At 31.2% G+C, this 16,761-nt stretch overlaps 2 protein-coding genes across 3 annotated transcripts; one reads left to right on the forward strand and one right to left on the reverse strand.

The window, feature by feature from the left end:
- The first annotated feature begins 4,527 nt into the window (after positions 1 to 4,527).
- On the forward strand, positions 4,528 to 8,785 carry l(3)77CDf (phosphatidylserine synthase 1 homolog l(3)77CDf). Of its 2 annotated transcripts, XM_018512984.1 has the most exons (6): positions 4,528 to 4,937; positions 5,754 to 6,308; positions 6,536 to 6,805; positions 7,130 to 7,352; positions 7,931 to 7,997; positions 8,679 to 8,776. In XM_018512984.1, exons 1-6 carry the CDS (start codon positions 4,717 to 4,719, stop codon positions 8,732 to 8,734), a joined length of 1,392 nt encoding a protein of 463 aa, XP_018368486.1. In that variant the 5' UTR covers positions 4,528 to 4,716; the 3' UTR covers positions 8,735 to 8,776. The 2 variants fall into 2 exon arrangements, with proteins under 2 accessions (XP_018368486.1, XP_018368487.1); XM_018512985.1 differs by lacking the exon at positions 7,931 to 7,997 and having other exon boundaries at positions 8,679 to 8,785.
- Positions 8,786 to 9,425: 640 nt separating this feature from the next.
- Positions 9,426 to 16,399, reverse strand: LOC108764649 (membrane metallo-endopeptidase-like 1). The gene is made up of 16 exons (XM_018512983.1): positions 16,202 to 16,399; positions 14,993 to 15,958; positions 14,389 to 14,800; positions 14,020 to 14,130; positions 13,753 to 13,858; positions 13,501 to 13,696; positions 13,041 to 13,202; positions 12,874 to 12,966; positions 12,542 to 12,727; positions 12,180 to 12,311; positions 11,891 to 12,073; positions 11,503 to 11,609; positions 11,047 to 11,243; positions 10,616 to 10,782; positions 9,904 to 10,053; positions 9,426 to 9,659 (listed from the first exon to the last, which is right to left on the reverse strand). The coding sequence occupies exons 1-16, from the start codon at positions 16,397 to 16,399 to the stop codon at positions 9,444 to 9,446; spliced, it is 3,582 nt and encodes a 1,193-aa protein (XP_018368485.1). The 3' UTR covers positions 9,426 to 9,443.
- Between the last annotated feature and the right edge of the window lie 362 nt (positions 16,400 to 16,761).

The raw sequence follows: 16,761 nt of genomic DNA on the forward strand, positions 1-16,761 counted from the left end.
TCGAAAGACACCGCGTTCTACCGTCGTGGGATTTCCCTGTTGCCAGAAAAATGGGAAAAAGTAGTAGAAAATGGAGGAAATTACTTTGATTAAGGTATTCATTCATCTTCCCTTCGAAACAAATCAATTTTGGAGACGAAAAAACGGCATTAAGTTCGACACCTAATACTATATTTCGACAATAAACGATTTTTATTTTCGCACTAACAACCGCGTAAAAACTCTCATTAGCCCTTATTTGTTCTTTATTTTGACATTCTAAAGAGTTTGGTTATTTGTTTTATTCATTTTTTTTAATTTTTTATTTTTATTCTTCAAAAAGCCTCTTTGTTTTACTATAATTGCGAAAAACGCTGTTGATACATTTATTATTAATTTTTTAAACGCCGCATCTTAATTTAAATATCGATTAAAATTTGTCATTGTAACGAGTATCAATTAAGTGACAATAATAATAATAATAATTTTGAGATCTATATTTTACACATCTTTTTAGTTATTAACTTTATAATATTCTGGAACTTTGTTCTTATTTATAGTCTCTGCGATTTACAAATTTATTGCCCCGGAAAAATCCTATATATGTAATTCTATATAATTTTACATACTTAATTATATGTAATTATATATAAAACGTTTTTCCCGGATGATTAATTCTTCCAACGTCTTTCCCGAAAATTTCAATAAAAATGAAATTGCTCGGCTTATGATAGACAATTTTACGCATAATTTGTTACCGATTTAAATAATATTTAAATATATTATATTTATGCTATGCAAATTTCATTCTTTTTTTACAGCACTGGATGAAAGAGTCGCCAGCGCTCATCAATGGATCGCGCATTATATTCGGATGGCAAACCGTTAGAACCGTCTTAAAAAAAACAATCATTCCGGATGAATCATATGACTGCATTCTTCAAGGAGTGTGTGGGACGTCGCGACCGTTGCCGCGCGAAAAAAGTGTATCCCAAATATGGGCGGAACGTTCGCGACTGGTTTCGCCAGGAATCCGACACTGTCGTCTTTTCACTCCGGGTGGGGTGCGCCTACGACAAAAGTGGCGCGATTTGCTACGATTTACTCCTTCCGTGGTCTTCGATCAATTTTACCTTGTATACAACGGGCTGCGCGAGTCGCGACTGATCCTTGTTTTCATACGTATAGCCTTTGTTATTGCGCACTTTGATCCGCTATCCGGATTTCCGCATGTATGAGATAAGATTATTGCGTTTTTTTAATTCTGTAAGATTAGATTATTGCCCTTAAAATAAAAGAGTATTCGATTAGTCCTTTTTTAAATTATAAATAAACTACGAGTTATTATAAACAAATAATAACAAGATCGAGTCAATAGACTAGAATTATAATAGAATTACGATAGAATTTAGTAGCAGAATGTGATGGTAGATTGACTACCGAAATCGAGTAGAATCTATTATTATTGGAGATATACAAATGAGTTGTTTTTTTTTATAAGATTTGAATTTTTTACAGCTGAATGTTGGATGACATTAAAGTGCGAAATTTTATGCTCATATTAATTGTGAAGCGATTGGACCAAGTAAAACAACTTTCGTATTTTTAGTTTAATACAAATTATAGCTTCTCATTTATGTTGCGTAAATATTCGTACTTAAAATAAAAAAGACAATAGTACAATTAAACGTTGAAGAGAGGAAAAAGTTGAAAATGCAGAAAGTTTAACTATAAAAAACAGATCAATATATAAGAACTCGATATGATGAGATGCGAAGCTTCCAAAAATCGCACACATTGACATCATATGTCTGTGATTGACATCTACATATATGTATAATACACGTATATACATATATGTATAATACACGTATATACATACAACATACCAACATACCTGTGATTGGATATAAAAACATAAGTGACGAGTCCAGGATACAAGCGTCCCGACCAATAAAATGTTTAGGTTGATCTCTGCAAGAGATAATGGGGTCTTAAATTGACTCACTGATCAAGACGGTTATACGTCGTCTTTATTCATTTATGTAAATTTACATGCATAAAAATCTTTATGCTTCCCATTATTTTGCGTTATAAATTGTGTATATATATATATATAGTATCGATCCCAAGCAATGCAAATATTTTCAAAATACGTTTAACAGATATAAACTATAAAATAAACGTTTAAAATTTAATACGTTTATTAAACTATTTAATAAATGTTAAAAAAGCGTATTATTCAATCTTGAAAAATTGAAACATATAGATTCTAGTGACCTTAGGACTCTTTTCTAATTTTTAAATAGTGTAATTATTCGGAATAATTTTACAATTTTATTTTTTATTTATATAGGCTAATTATCGTACTATATTTATGTTGAGTTCAAGTATTGTAATTTCATATATGATTGAAAATTGTAAAATTAAAATAACAAAAAACTATTATATAGTGAGTCTTAAGGATTTGTATGTTTTTTTAGTCTCACAAAAAATATATTTTTCTATTACGAGTTAACAAACGTGTATTTAACGTTAATAATAATTTAATATTTTTACACAAACATAAAAACGTCTCAATTAACGTTTTTTAAATGTAGATTTTAAACGTCTACTTAGGATATTAATTATATTTCAATTTATTACGCGTGTATATTTAATATATTTATTAACTGTATCATATATATATAAAATACATATTATGTAATAATACAAATGTATCACGATAATTTTTTTAATGCCTTAACTTGAATTTAAACGCTTATCGGAGCGTATATAAACAATATCTTCTGATATATATGCACTTCTGCACATATTATTATGCACAGAATATGTACATAATAATTCAGCAAAAAAAATTTCCATGCATAAATATGTATAAATATTTATAAACATACGTAAATATTCATAAACATATACTCATATTACATATAATCATATTATATATAAAATATATCCATACATGTTCATACATTCCTTTTTCTTTCGTAAAATTAGTTTTTAGTGTTATAGAAATAATAATAACAATGTGAAAACATAAAAAATTATTAAAGGGATAATTCTCACATTGTTCGTTAAAAAAAGAAACAAGTTTAGAAAAATGTAAAAAAAAATTGCTCGTATACAATTATGCATAATTTTATATATAATTATACATATAAGTAATTTTTTTATATTTCTTCAAACTTGATTTTCTTCTAAAATAAATCATGTGAAAATTACCCGTTTAATTATTTTTAATGTTTTCACATTACTATGATTATTATTCCTATTACACTAAAAAGTAATTTTACAAAAGAAGGAGGGATGTATGAATACGTGTGGACATATTTCATATATGATTATACATGTTTATGAATATTTATGTATGTTTATACATATTTATACATATTCATGCATGAACAACTTTTTATCAGGAAAGCATTAATAACCTCGCGTGTTATACTATACTACTGTATGCATACTTCAATTATAGGGAAATAACGTTTTACTTGTAGTATGCCATTATCGTATTACTATTAGGGTCATGGCAGAAAAACTTAAACTGCAGTAAGACATATAAGCATCCAGACAGCACACAATATTTACAAAATATTTAGAAATATTTATAAGATTTATTTTAAATATTTTGTAAATATTTTTGTGGTTTTAGATTGCACAGATCATAAATATTTATTATAAATATTATGAAATACTTATTAGAATAGTTATAGTAAATGCTATAAAAATACTTAATGAGACATTATAATCCAAATAAAAAATACTTAGAAATATTTATCTATATTTATCATAAATATTGCATAAAATATTTAGTCTATATTTTAATAATATTTCGAATAAAGAGCTTTATATAAAATATGTATAAAATATCTATATAACATTAAAAAAAATGAATATTAATAAATATTTATCATAAATATTCTGTGCTGTCTGGGCAATTCCGCGGTGGAAAAAAATTTGTCAGAATTTGTCCGAAAAATTTAAAAAATAACAAATTCTGACAAAGACAGTATTGCCGAAATTTGACAGAAAGTATCTCATTTTATCTGTAACTGTCTGAATTTATACATTTCATATAGTAATTATGAATTACTTTTTTCAAAAGTAATTTCTCCACTCCTGGCATTATCGTTACTGAAAAAATGTAAAATCATTATATACCAAGTCATTATATTCATTATTATAAAAAGTGATGACGTTACAATTAAGTAACTTTCCAATATTTATTTCTGTTCAATTGTAACGCGGTAAAATATCTTTTCTATCGGTCAATGGGTAATTGTTGCCTAATTGACATCGCTAATGCAGCTAATATGACATCACCATGAATAAGAATCAGGAGGTATCAAAGTGTCCGCAAGAACGATATATCGTCCTATTAAGTATAAAGCCTCTTCGCGCCGTTTCCCACCCGCACTGTAATGCGCGAGTCTCACGCTTTCGACTCTCGTCTCCGCATGTCGCCTCGTTCGCCGCCAATGGCGATTCGCGCGCGCCCACCGGCGTGAAGTTGCGCGCGATCGCCCGGATCGCCGCCGAGCACCGCCGAGCGAGTGTTGATGTGCCGCGCGCGCACGCAAGTTCACGCGAGTCAATCCAACTCGATCCGCTCGATCGCGGATCGCAGGCGTGTTCGCGTTCACGTATAGGACGGGTACGGCGTACGGCGTGAGAATTACACGTGTCTGTTTGCCGATGGTGGTCGAACGAGACTGAGGCAGAGAGTATCGCGGAAGGATGGCGACATCAATGCAGGAGGGCGATTTCAAGGCGACCACCGTCGCCAACACCGTCGCCGATCATGCCGAGGAGTACAGACTCCGCACCGGGACCGACAGCTTCCCGAGCATCAACGAGAGGCCGGTCGACGACATCTCCCTCGAGTTCTTCTATAAACCGCACACGATCACCCTGCTACTCATCTCCATTGGCGCCGTTATATACTCTGCGTTCACCAGGTAGACAAAGCTCACTTTGACTCGTGGCCCTTTGATCCTTTGGAATTCTCGGATTATATCTCACCTTAATTTCTTTTGACTCTTTCCTCTTGTTTTCCTTGGAGATATAAAATGTATTTCAGTTAAAAAACGTGAGCAAGTGGCTGAAGAAATTTCGTGTTCGAATGTTAATTAGATTTATATCCGGTATGTGAAAATCAATATCTAATTTTGATAAGATAATCGCCTGAAATACCTTGACAATGACTGAATATTGTGCTCGAATGATACAACTCGTGTGTTACCATATACATGAGAATTTTAATTTTTTATGTGCAATAAAAGGCCGGTAAAAAAGGTTTCATTATAATTTTTTCTCCAGGGATACGTGTGCAAGTAATTCTGTATATTACAGTATGATTTGAATTTGTCCTTGGCTTGTCTATTATAAGCCATTCATGATTATGCTTCCATTTAGCTTAACTGTATTATGTATTATATAATTCATTGCACTATATTTCTGCTCAATATTTTTTCTTGTTTAGACAGTAGTTATGATTGTTATTAGAGATTTTTTTTCAATTGAGTTTAATTTAGCTTGTATTATTAATTATAATATTTTATATAGCAGATATAGAAAAGTATATATAGTTGTTACGTGTTTATTATGACTGATAAATGCAAATAAATTTTGGAACTTGGATTACTCTGATGTCAGTCACTATTTATAATCCAGTCAGCAAGAAAATTTATGTAAATGAAATTCAAAGGTCACAAAATTTTATCGTATCATTGGAATACGCAGAATATTGTTACATCTGAAAACATTTCTTTCAGGAATACCACCAATGTGGAGGACAACATGTGGGCGGGTATATTGTGCGTCATTTTCTTCTTCCTTATCATATCTGTCCTGACATTCCCCAACGGTCCATTTACTAGACCTCATCCTGTGGTATGGCGGATAGTATTCGGCTGCAGCGTACTCTATTTGATGGGTCTGCTGTTCTTGTTATTCCAAAACTATGAGACAGTCAGGAGGATCCTGGTATGGGTGGATCCAGGTTTAGCTTCCTTCCACATCGATATGGACAAGGAGTATGGTGTCAACTGCTCGGATGTCACAGTGGAAAGGATCTGGAATCACCTGGACGTGTTTGCACTGGCACACTTTCTTGGCTGGGCCTTCAAGGCCATCTTAATTCGTCATCTTGGTATCCTTTGGGCCATCAGCGTCATGTGGGAGGTGACAGAGATTGCCTTTGCTCATTTATTGCCAAACTTTATCGAATGCTGGTGGGACGCCTTGATTCTCGACGTTATAGTGTGCAATGGATTAGGTATCTGGGTTGGCCTAAAAATTTGCTCCATATTGGAGATGAGGGAATACAAGTAAGAATTCAATTTAAATCTTGAGGTCCACGTCTTTCAAATTTTCATTATTTATTATAATAAAGAATTTATTTTGCTGCACAAAGTATATTCTTTCTATTCAGAATTATTTTTTTTATAGGAAAATTTTATCTTTATTTCATAGAGAAAGAAGTTTTTCTTTTTTTCTCAATGAAGAGTATTGAATAGTACTTAATCTTTTAACTTAAATACTTTCTTAAATACAGGTGGGTCAGTATTCGTGACATTGAGAGCACCACTGGGAAGCTGAAGAGAGCAATGTTGCAGTTTACTCCTGGCAGTTGGACATCTGTTAGATGGCTGGATCCAACTTGCACACATATGCGATTGGTCGCTTTATGCCAGTTGGTGATATTCTGGCAAGTTTCCGAGTTGAATACGTTCTTCTTGAAGCACGTCTACGAGTTTCCTCCATCTCATCCATTTGTTGTGGCCAGATTAGTATTGGTCGGCGTTATAGTCGCACCATCCGTTAGGTAAGCGGGAAGGGCACAAATTTTAACAATATAAATAAGATTAGTTTTTCAAATTGTAAGTATTTTAAAATTTTACATTTGTATCATTATATACATGAAAATTGAAATTTTAGAATTGTAATATTTCAAGGTGTAATCTTATTAAGTATTATATATGGTTTGTGAATTAAATTATATTAATATACAAATGGGTATATAATTGGTACTTTAAATTTTCCAATCTAATATTATCGTACATATTAACAAATTGATCTTATAAATTAAAAAAAATTTGAATATGCGGTTGAGATAATATTTGTTGTTATAAATGCGTTATAATTACAGGCAGTATTATATGTACGTAACTGATCCGACGTGTAGTCGAGTGGGAACTCAGTGTTGGGTCTATGGGGCAATTATGGTGACAGAAGCTTTACTGTGTATACGCCATGGTGCAGCCCTGTTTGAACGTACTCAAGCTCTCAATATCCTCCTTTGGCTGCTTTGCCAGTCTCTAGTCTCCGTTCTCTGCGTCTATGGCTGTGTTTTGTGGCATCAGTACTTTGAGGTAGATACAAACACGTTTAGATTTTAATGTCTGTAAACTTCCAGAAAGAGGATTTAGGAAAAATATTGCTACAGTATTTTCACTCAGAGAAAAAATTTAAAACGGAAGTATCGTGCATAAAGAATTCTGCAATTATATGGAAAATTAGGTTCCAATAAAATGTCTTAATTTTCACATTTAATGTAATTGTAATGTGATAAACATAAGATCTCATAAACACAAGGCTTAATAATGAACAGTTTTGAACTACGGTACATCAAAGGTATAAAACTTCTGTTCAACTGCTCGCGGAGCATCTTTGATACCATAGCTAAAAAATTATTCATTCTTAAGTCTTGTGTTTAGACATCTTTTGTTCATCACATTGTAAGTTACATTATATGTGAAAGCTAATTTACTTCACCAGGATAATAGCAATAATTTTTTATATAATTAGTATGAGATCCTTCTTTTTTTTGGGGGGCAAACTTACACAGCGATTTTAAATCACTCAAATAAGTATCGTTCGTCAATAGCTAATTAATTTTGATAACTAACTCTTGTTGCTCCTTTTAAATGCATGATGCTGATCTCTGCAGACGGGAAAGAAAGCCACTATAAGGCGGTCAGTCTCCCATCTAAGCAGGTTTGACACGGATATAAGCGGTATGTTGATTGATTACATCATACAATGTGTAATCGCTTGATAGTTTGCAACAATCTGAGTTTGCGACACTTGATTAATCGTTCATTCCTACTGCCATTCTTGTCACTGTTACTATCAATCATCCTGAAATTTATTCATGTAATATCCTAACTCGAATATTTTATTTTTATTGACAACTTAAAATAATGAAAATATGATTAATTATTTGGATAAAATCACAGGATTATTTTTTATGAGGACTGGATGCTTTTATTTTAAACTTGACTTTTAGAATTTCAAATCTTTGAATATTAGATTCCTGAGTCTCAGATTCTCGCATTTTAAAAAACGTAGACTTTTTAAGTCATAAAATACTGTAATTTATGTAATTAAAATTTCTAAAACTCGATCTTATTTTAAATTCTTGGATCTTTTCTTTAAATTCTAAAATATATAATAAATATATAATAAAGCATTTAAAAAATTGTTATTATTCAGATTAGAGAAATCAGTCTTCATTAAGTAATTCTGTGTTTTTAATTATATTTCTTTTTTCAATATTTTTATATAATTTTTTTTTTCTATATCTATTATACTTCCCAAATTGAGATTTTTAAAAAGAATTCTTAATCAAATGCCACGACTCAGTCGACATTGGAGCGGTAATTTTTATGTGTGATTTACAAATGTGTTTATTTCAGGGAATATGGCTCGTCGTACGAAATCCGTGGAGGCATTGGATAAGAAGAAACTGTGAAAGAAAGAGTGAAAAGAATCGCTTGATGGTGAACTGAGGACACTAATTACACTTTCTAGTCGAATAGGACAATCGCGCGCAAGAGATAGAATGAATGATTAATGCGTCTGATTCTTTGTGACGTGATATGAGTGGTCTCCAAAGTGTTACTTTTGTTCCTCAGAATGAATGAAGATTATTGTTATTATTGATCCATGGACGCTCCAATTTAGCGTTCGATCAAATTCAATGTGAACATCGCGTAAAAACTGTTTATTGATTCATATTCATTCAGCGATTACGTTGTTCGCTTACTTTTTTTCTCTCCAACGTTAATTATAACGTTACCTCGCAAACGATGTGCTTGCAGCAACGTGTTCATCGAAGCATTGCTTTTAAACTTAAGACACACGTTTTTATTGTACGTAAATGAGAATCTCTTTTATGTATTGAAGGATACAGAAGCAAAGCACATGTTCTCCAACATCTTTTTAAAATTTTCAAATTATAGAGACAGGTTTACGCATCAACCGCATAAAACTGATGCTTCTAATTCGATTTCATAACTTAATCATCGCATTTAAAAATATTCATACGCGAATCTCGCAGGGTGGATGAATCAGAGTTTTGTTTCTGTGCCCATCGATTAGCACGTTTCTCGACTAATGCCAATTGACTCATTTGCTACAGCGTAATGTCCGTGGGTGCCATTTTGTTCCGCGAACGATTCTCACTCCGGAATCATCGAGGTCTCTTTAATCTCTATGTATGGGAACACGTTGCAAACGTCGTTGGGTGCAATCTGCGAGCCGAGCGGGCAATTCCACGCCTTGGCAAGCAACTTGTCGTTTGATGCGGAGACGAACACGCGGATCCGGCTAGGCAGGTTCTCGCTCTCGTGCAGGGAGACATAGGATGATGTGAGTGACGTCTTCGTGCAATACATCTGCAACGATAGAGATACAAAAGCATTAATAAGTGTTAATTAGCTGGGTCGACTCGATGACGGTCAAAGTTTGGAGGGAACAGACTCAACTGCGATCCTCGCGAATCTTTGGATTTTATTATTGAATTGCCATTCAACATTTCTAAAGACCCGAGGACCACAGGATTCTCCAGAAGAAATTCACGAGAGGGATCCCCATAAAATAAAACTGCTGTTAATGTAAAACGAACTGTGAGAACAGTACCTGAGCGTAGGCGAGGTAGAATAATTGGTCGATGCGGAGTTGTATCCATGGTAGTCTCTTCGCATTCGACATCGTAAGAGCCAAAGTATCATAGGCTAGTCTGAGTCCTATAATTTCAGACAACCGCTCGTTCAAGGTCAACCGCGGAATCTAGAATATTTACAAATGTCGACATTTTGCGTCTGCGAACGATTCAATAAATTAAGCATTACGCAAAAAAGTGCACTTATTGTGTTAAATTTTACTACATAGTGTTTTTAATAATCCCTTCTCCAATTTTTATTTATTGTACCTTATTCTCTCAAACTTTTACAGTGAATCTCACTCTTGAAGAAGTGAGATTGAAAATCGAGCCACTCTTTCAAGACTGTTTAGAGTGAGATTCTACTCCAAAGATTTTAGAGAGTACAAATAGGAAAATTGCATTATAGAATTCATCTTTAGTTTGACATTCCTCAATGATTTTTCGATCCTTTACTACACACGAACAGCCGTCCATTCCTCAGATTAATTTTCATCACTTTTATAAGTAATAACAATTTTTAAGAGATTCTTACACACATTTTAACATTTTTAGAAAATATTTATAAAGTTGTGTGTATTAAAAGAAATTGTGTATAGATATTATAACTAATTATTTGGTGCTCCTAGTATTTCAAAGAAGAGAAATGCACCCTGTCATGTGTATTAAGGATTGAACAACTCAACTTACTCTAAAGGACACGATTTGATCAGTGAAGGGTAATGTCATGTCTATAGGTTCTTGGTACAGATTCTCCTTTTGACAGTTGATATAATCATCGAAGTGAGTGTTTGTAAACTCGTTTTCAAACATCAGAGAATCTTGAGCATTCCTGATTTGATTCCAATAGTGTATACCTGTTACAAAGAAAATGATTGTAAAAATTCAAGTAATCAAAGAATCAAAAATAGAAAAAATGGTCCTTATATAATTTATATATAAATTTAGTCAACTAAAATCAATATTACGTGCAATAATCTTCTATTTTTAAAAATTATAACATAAACCGTACATGAGGTCTAAGAATACTACAAAAAAAAGTTTACGAAGAATATTAACAGTTATTAATGACTTATGAGATTTTTACGTATTTATATAATTACATTATTACAGTCATTTACCATTTGTGTCGAAATGATGGGCAATCTGATGAGCTATTAAATTCCCAAGGGTTGCTAGCAGAAAATAGGATAATTCATCACCGTTCATTAAGTCGCTCATTAAAGCCCAATCGATAATACCGTAAGGAATCACGATGAGATTTAGGGCGTAAATCACTTGGGCTTTCGATTGGAATGGCGTAGCATAGTATGTCCAACTGTAACGTAATTTACAAATTATAAAAACTTAAAATCCAAGAGATCTCCCAAATCAAAAAATTTAAGAAATTGAAAATGAAAGTTTTCGAAATTAAATAATATAAAAAATTTGAACTAGAGACATATGAGTCTATACATAAATAAAATAATCTAACAAAAGAAATATAAATTTACACAGTTAAACATCTAGGATTTTATGAATTTATTTAAATTGAATTAATTTATTGATTATGAATTAATTATTTGTATTTTATTTACATTTGCTTTGGACCACCAACTTCTCTTCTTAATTCGGTGTACATTAGAATTCTGTATCTTTTTAGTAGCATCATCGAGTTGTTAAAGTAATTGTCGTTTAGAATTACCTGAAAGTTGATTGTCAATTAGAACGTAATTAAAACTAATTAAGATATACAGAATGATTTTTAATTAAATGCCAACATAAAAAATGAATTAACATTCGAAATAAAAAAATACGTTATATAAATCTGTTAAAATGTTTAAAAAATGCCTTCATATAATGATATTTGTTTTTATTGTAAATTTTCTCTCTCTCTAGATGTTCTGTTTTTAATAATATCAATAATTATTTTAATAAAGTAATAGTGAAGAAGAATCAATGTATGACACATATATATTTTTTTACCTCTGATACGTTATATTCATTATATAGCGAGTTTCTGTTCTTGAAATAGGAAACAACAGGTAATGCGAGTTTCAGATCATTGATCTTGTTTAGCAATTCTTTTCGTCCTTCCTCTTTTGCCCATTGTGCTTCTTGCATTTTGTCTGACAACGTTTGCTTCAAGTTGTTGAATGTCTTTTTTATCTATTGAGTAAAACAATAGTCAAAAAATGAAAAACAAGTATAAATTCGAAAAATTGAGCACTTATTTATATTTATTTATATTTTATTTACATTTAAATTCACTTACTATTACATTCATTTGCGTTATTTCGTAATCAGTAAAGGATGATACGTATAAACTGGACGCTTCCAACCGTAGAAGGTAGGTAGCCACATGCAGACAATAATCCTTTACATTATCGTGCTTTGGCAAGACCAGCTGCAAAGAATTTCATTTCATTATATCAATAAAAATAAAGAGAATGATAATTTTTATTAATACAAAATATGAAACTATTAATAAACAATTCCATCATTTGTTAAACTATTTGTAATATAATATTTATATTTGTATACTTTTACTTTATATTTTTTACATTTTATTTAAATTTATATATGAGTATTTTTATTTTATTATATTTAAATATGATCTTAACATGTAATAGTTACCTCGTGATAAAGCTTATTCGCATATAATGCCATTATCGCGTTGTTAAGATTCATAGAATTTTTTTCAGCATATTTTTCTAATTTGCGTAAACCTTTAGTTAATGCGGCATGGAAATACACTTGAATAATTTCATTACTTTCCACGTGTACTCCTGTTAACAAATGAATTAATTGCGCCCAATTTACCTGCGAGAGAAAATTGTAGTAAAGGATAAGAGATTGCTAAAAATATAATAAACTTTAATCTAAGAGATTAGAATTAGATACTTAATTTCACATTTTTTTGTTTTTATTTTTCAGAGAAATTAAAATTCTTATGCGTTTTTACTTACGAATGTGCTACTACTCTGTAAATCCTCTAAACTGACTTTACTGTAATCGTTCATCAAGTACGCCTCTCGTATTTCACTCTTAGATGGAAAGTTCTGTAGAGTTAATAGTTTTATCGATAAATAATATTATTAATGTTACAAAAATTCTATGATATATATTTAATTACCGAAAAATATTCTTGCATTACAACAGAATCAATCACATGAACAGTTTTTTCTATGTTTTCCGATTGTATACTCCATTCTAAATCGCTATCATTTAAGCCCTTAAAAACATTAAGCTCTTTCAGCGTTTTCCTAATGGATCTCATAAATTCGCTTGTATCATTCTATAAAAAAAGAATAATTATTCACTTAACTCTTCTGTATGCATTTCTTATATTAATCCATTTTATTAACTTTTTAATTTACTTATACTTTATAATTATCTACTTGTTTTTCTATATGAATCTCAAAGAAACTTACCAAAAAAGAGCATTGATTGAATTAAAAAGATTGAGAAAGGATATTTTATAAAAAAAAAGAGCTTTATAAAAACAAAAGCAAAATTGCTTTTTCTTCCTTCAGTACTAATAAAATCCTTTAATTTTCTCGTTAAACAATTTGCAATAATTTAATGTTTTGTACCTTGCATTTTTCATAATTATGATACAAAATTTCGAGATCCACGTACTGTCCTTCCGTTTCGAACGTGTCTTCGGAGCAGGGATCCTCCACATACTCCACTTTGAAAGGACTTTCATACGTCGTAGGACCTATTTTCAATGTGAAATTGTTTCGACGATATTCATCCAATTCTGGCACAACATCAAATAAAAGAGCGCTGCAAAATAATTCTAATTTATAATAATATGTTAATGAATCTTCCTGAAAACTTACCTATGATGTAACATTAATTGGGCGAATAAATTGGTGAAACCCATGTAATTATCAGACCACGTATCAGATATATAGAACTTTCCTATTTTTCTTAACGCGTCATTTGCTGTAACAAAATTACATCTATCTACATCTGACAATTAATTATTCTTGTATTACAAGATTATATATGTAATTAAGACTTAATTTTATTATATTAAATTTACTTCATATAAATCTTTATTCAGTTATTGACTGTCCATTAAATACTTAATAGCATCAATTTACCCATTGCAATTCTTTCATTGAAGTTCATATTTCCTTCATATTGCACGCAACTGTCGTAGTACGTTGCAAAAGTTGAACGCACGTTCTCGTGCTTCTCTTTTAACATTTGATCTAAAATGATTTAAAACAGAGTAAGAAATGTATAAATATTCAATAACTACTTTCAATAGCTAGTCAATCTTTTCTTCTAAAAGGAAATTAATGTTCCCTGGATTCCTGGCGTAATTTATATATATTTATATAACAAAAAGTTATTCCAGCTAAAAATAATTAATAATTACTAATTTAATAATTGATTCTTATAATTATGCAATAATCTTTTTAAGACTTATTAATAATTATACGTCATTAAGTAATTAATAAATTTACTGGCGATTCGTTGGTAATTTCTAGATCTCCGAATTAGATCTCCGTCTATCAGCTGCGGATTTGCTTCAAAACTACCGCAAGCGTACTCATAGAAATCGTCGCAAGGATCGGCCGAATGATTCATGTAGGACAACATTCTGCTGGCAATCTGCTTGCAGAGTCCTGTCCCACAAATGCTTGTGTCTTCGTTAGAAAGCGTGGTCCATCCTGTGGTGATAAGATCCGTCTCATTGTAGCTTACTGGGATGGCTGTCCTAGTTGTGTGATTGTAAAAAATGGTAGTGGTTGTGTTAATATAATTGGACGTGGAAGATTCGTTGTATTTTTCCATTCCATCAGAAGTTAAATTAAATTTCTCGGTAGTGTAACTTTTTATACTAGTAATCGTTTCGTTCATCAGATCTTCAGCTTCCTACATGAAATTAAATATTATTATAAACATTAATATGACTTCCACAGATTTGAGAATATCTACACATCTATAAAAATCATATATTAAATATTAATTTTACAAATTTAAAAATATCTACATAAGAAATTAATATATTGAATATCAAAAGCAAATCAATTTCAATATTAAATTTTGGTATTAAAATTTAATTACACTTTTAACTTTTGTGGAAAACTTCTCATCCATCAGTGAAGTATAATTTATTGTAGAAGGTGAGTTCTCTCTCGTTTCATTCTCATTTGTGACTGCAGATTCTTCATAATTTAAATCTTTCGTTGTAGAATTTCCAGTATCTTCATTTTCTTGAGAATCTGATCGAGTTAAAATGTTACTCGTTGTTACTTCAAATTGCAAAGTCTCAGAATAATTGTTTTTAATGGAAGAATATTTAGCACTTGTACTTTCTTCAAGATCAGTTGGAAGACTCGGCGTTGTTGAAAATGTAATATTATCAATACCAACTCTCAATCTCTCATATTTTTTAGAATTCTCAGAAACATTCTCTTCGGTATCGTTTGACTGTGTCAGCAATGTTGAAGTTATAACGTTATTAGTCACAATGTCAACTTCTGATTTATCCGAACTGTAATATTCGTCAATAGAATCACTTATAAATTCCTTAGTAGTTGATGACATAATATTCTTTATAATATCAACAATTGAAGTATATTTCGTAGTGACGCCAATTGATCCACTTGATGATATTGAAGTTGCATTATTGATGACATTATCAGTTGTAATATCATATGGCAACGTAGTCAAGCCAATGCTTTCTTCCGTAGTTTCTACATTTTCTAAGATTTCGTTCGAAATATAGTCTTCAATACTTTTTTGAGATACAGGAGTAGACAATGTTATTTCATCGATACTCGTCGTATTTTCAAAGTAACGCTCAAAATGATGAGATCCTTTAACATTCTTCTTCGAATAGTCTTCAGTAATGACATTGATTTCTTCTGTTGGTCTATTTTCTGCAGTGGATGTATTCACTGGGATAATCCAAGTTCTTGCTAAAATTGTCTCTTCTGTTGGAGTTTTTTGAGTTGTTGATGTTGTTGTTGACGTTGTTAATGAAACTGTCATGATTGTTGTTTCTTTTGTGCGTTCTTGAGGATAATGCTGTTTAAAATACCCATAATAAAATTATTCATTCAAAATTAAATAAAAATTTTTTGTAAAAAAAAAGTGCGCCAATATAATTGAAACAAACATGAATAAAGAACATGATAAGAAAAAATTGTATAAAGTTTGTAACGACTTCTGTGAAATTTCTTTAGACTTGTAAATAAATTCATTTTATTTTTTTATACCATTTTCTTATAGATCTACATTTGTCTAAAGATATTCTATTCAATATCATACCTGTGAGTCATGTTTAATATATGGCTCCCTGTATTCTCTTTGATTCTGCACTTTCCAGGGTTTGCAAGCGAGGATAAGGATAAGGCACATAAAGAAGAAAATGAGCAGGGCGATGAGACAGCTTCTATACGACTGATCTCGTTGGGCAGCCTTGCCCTGCTCCCGATTGTTAATCTGATATGTTTTACGAAACGGCATGGTTCCTTCAACTCGGCTAACTAGCAACTATATTAATTTGAACGTGCAACTAAAAAAAGTCTCGATTCTTATATTGAAGCATATGCGACGTACTCTTGTCCTAATCTTTCAAAGATTGCGGTTTTGCTAACCGCTTCCTTCCAAATATCACAAGAATTATCACAAGATAATAACTTACACAACAAAGTGGATCGATTCCGAGCTGGTAAATTTAACCTTTTATTATGCAATATAAAAAAAATTTACTTAAATAATATGTAAATATTAATTTGCATTTAAGAAACTGATAAATTAATTTGGATTTGATGAGATTATTAGTTTAAATGTTGTAGAGAGAGTTGAAGGAACGCTAATTGATCAAG

The sequence above is a fragment of the Trachymyrmex cornetzi genome, unplaced genomic scaffold, assembly GCF_001594075.2.
Source record: "Trachymyrmex cornetzi isolate Tcor2-1 unplaced genomic scaffold, Tcor1.1 scaffold441, whole genome shotgun sequence".
Lineage (NCBI taxonomy): Eukaryota > Metazoa > Arthropoda > Insecta > Hymenoptera > Formicidae > Trachymyrmex > Trachymyrmex cornetzi.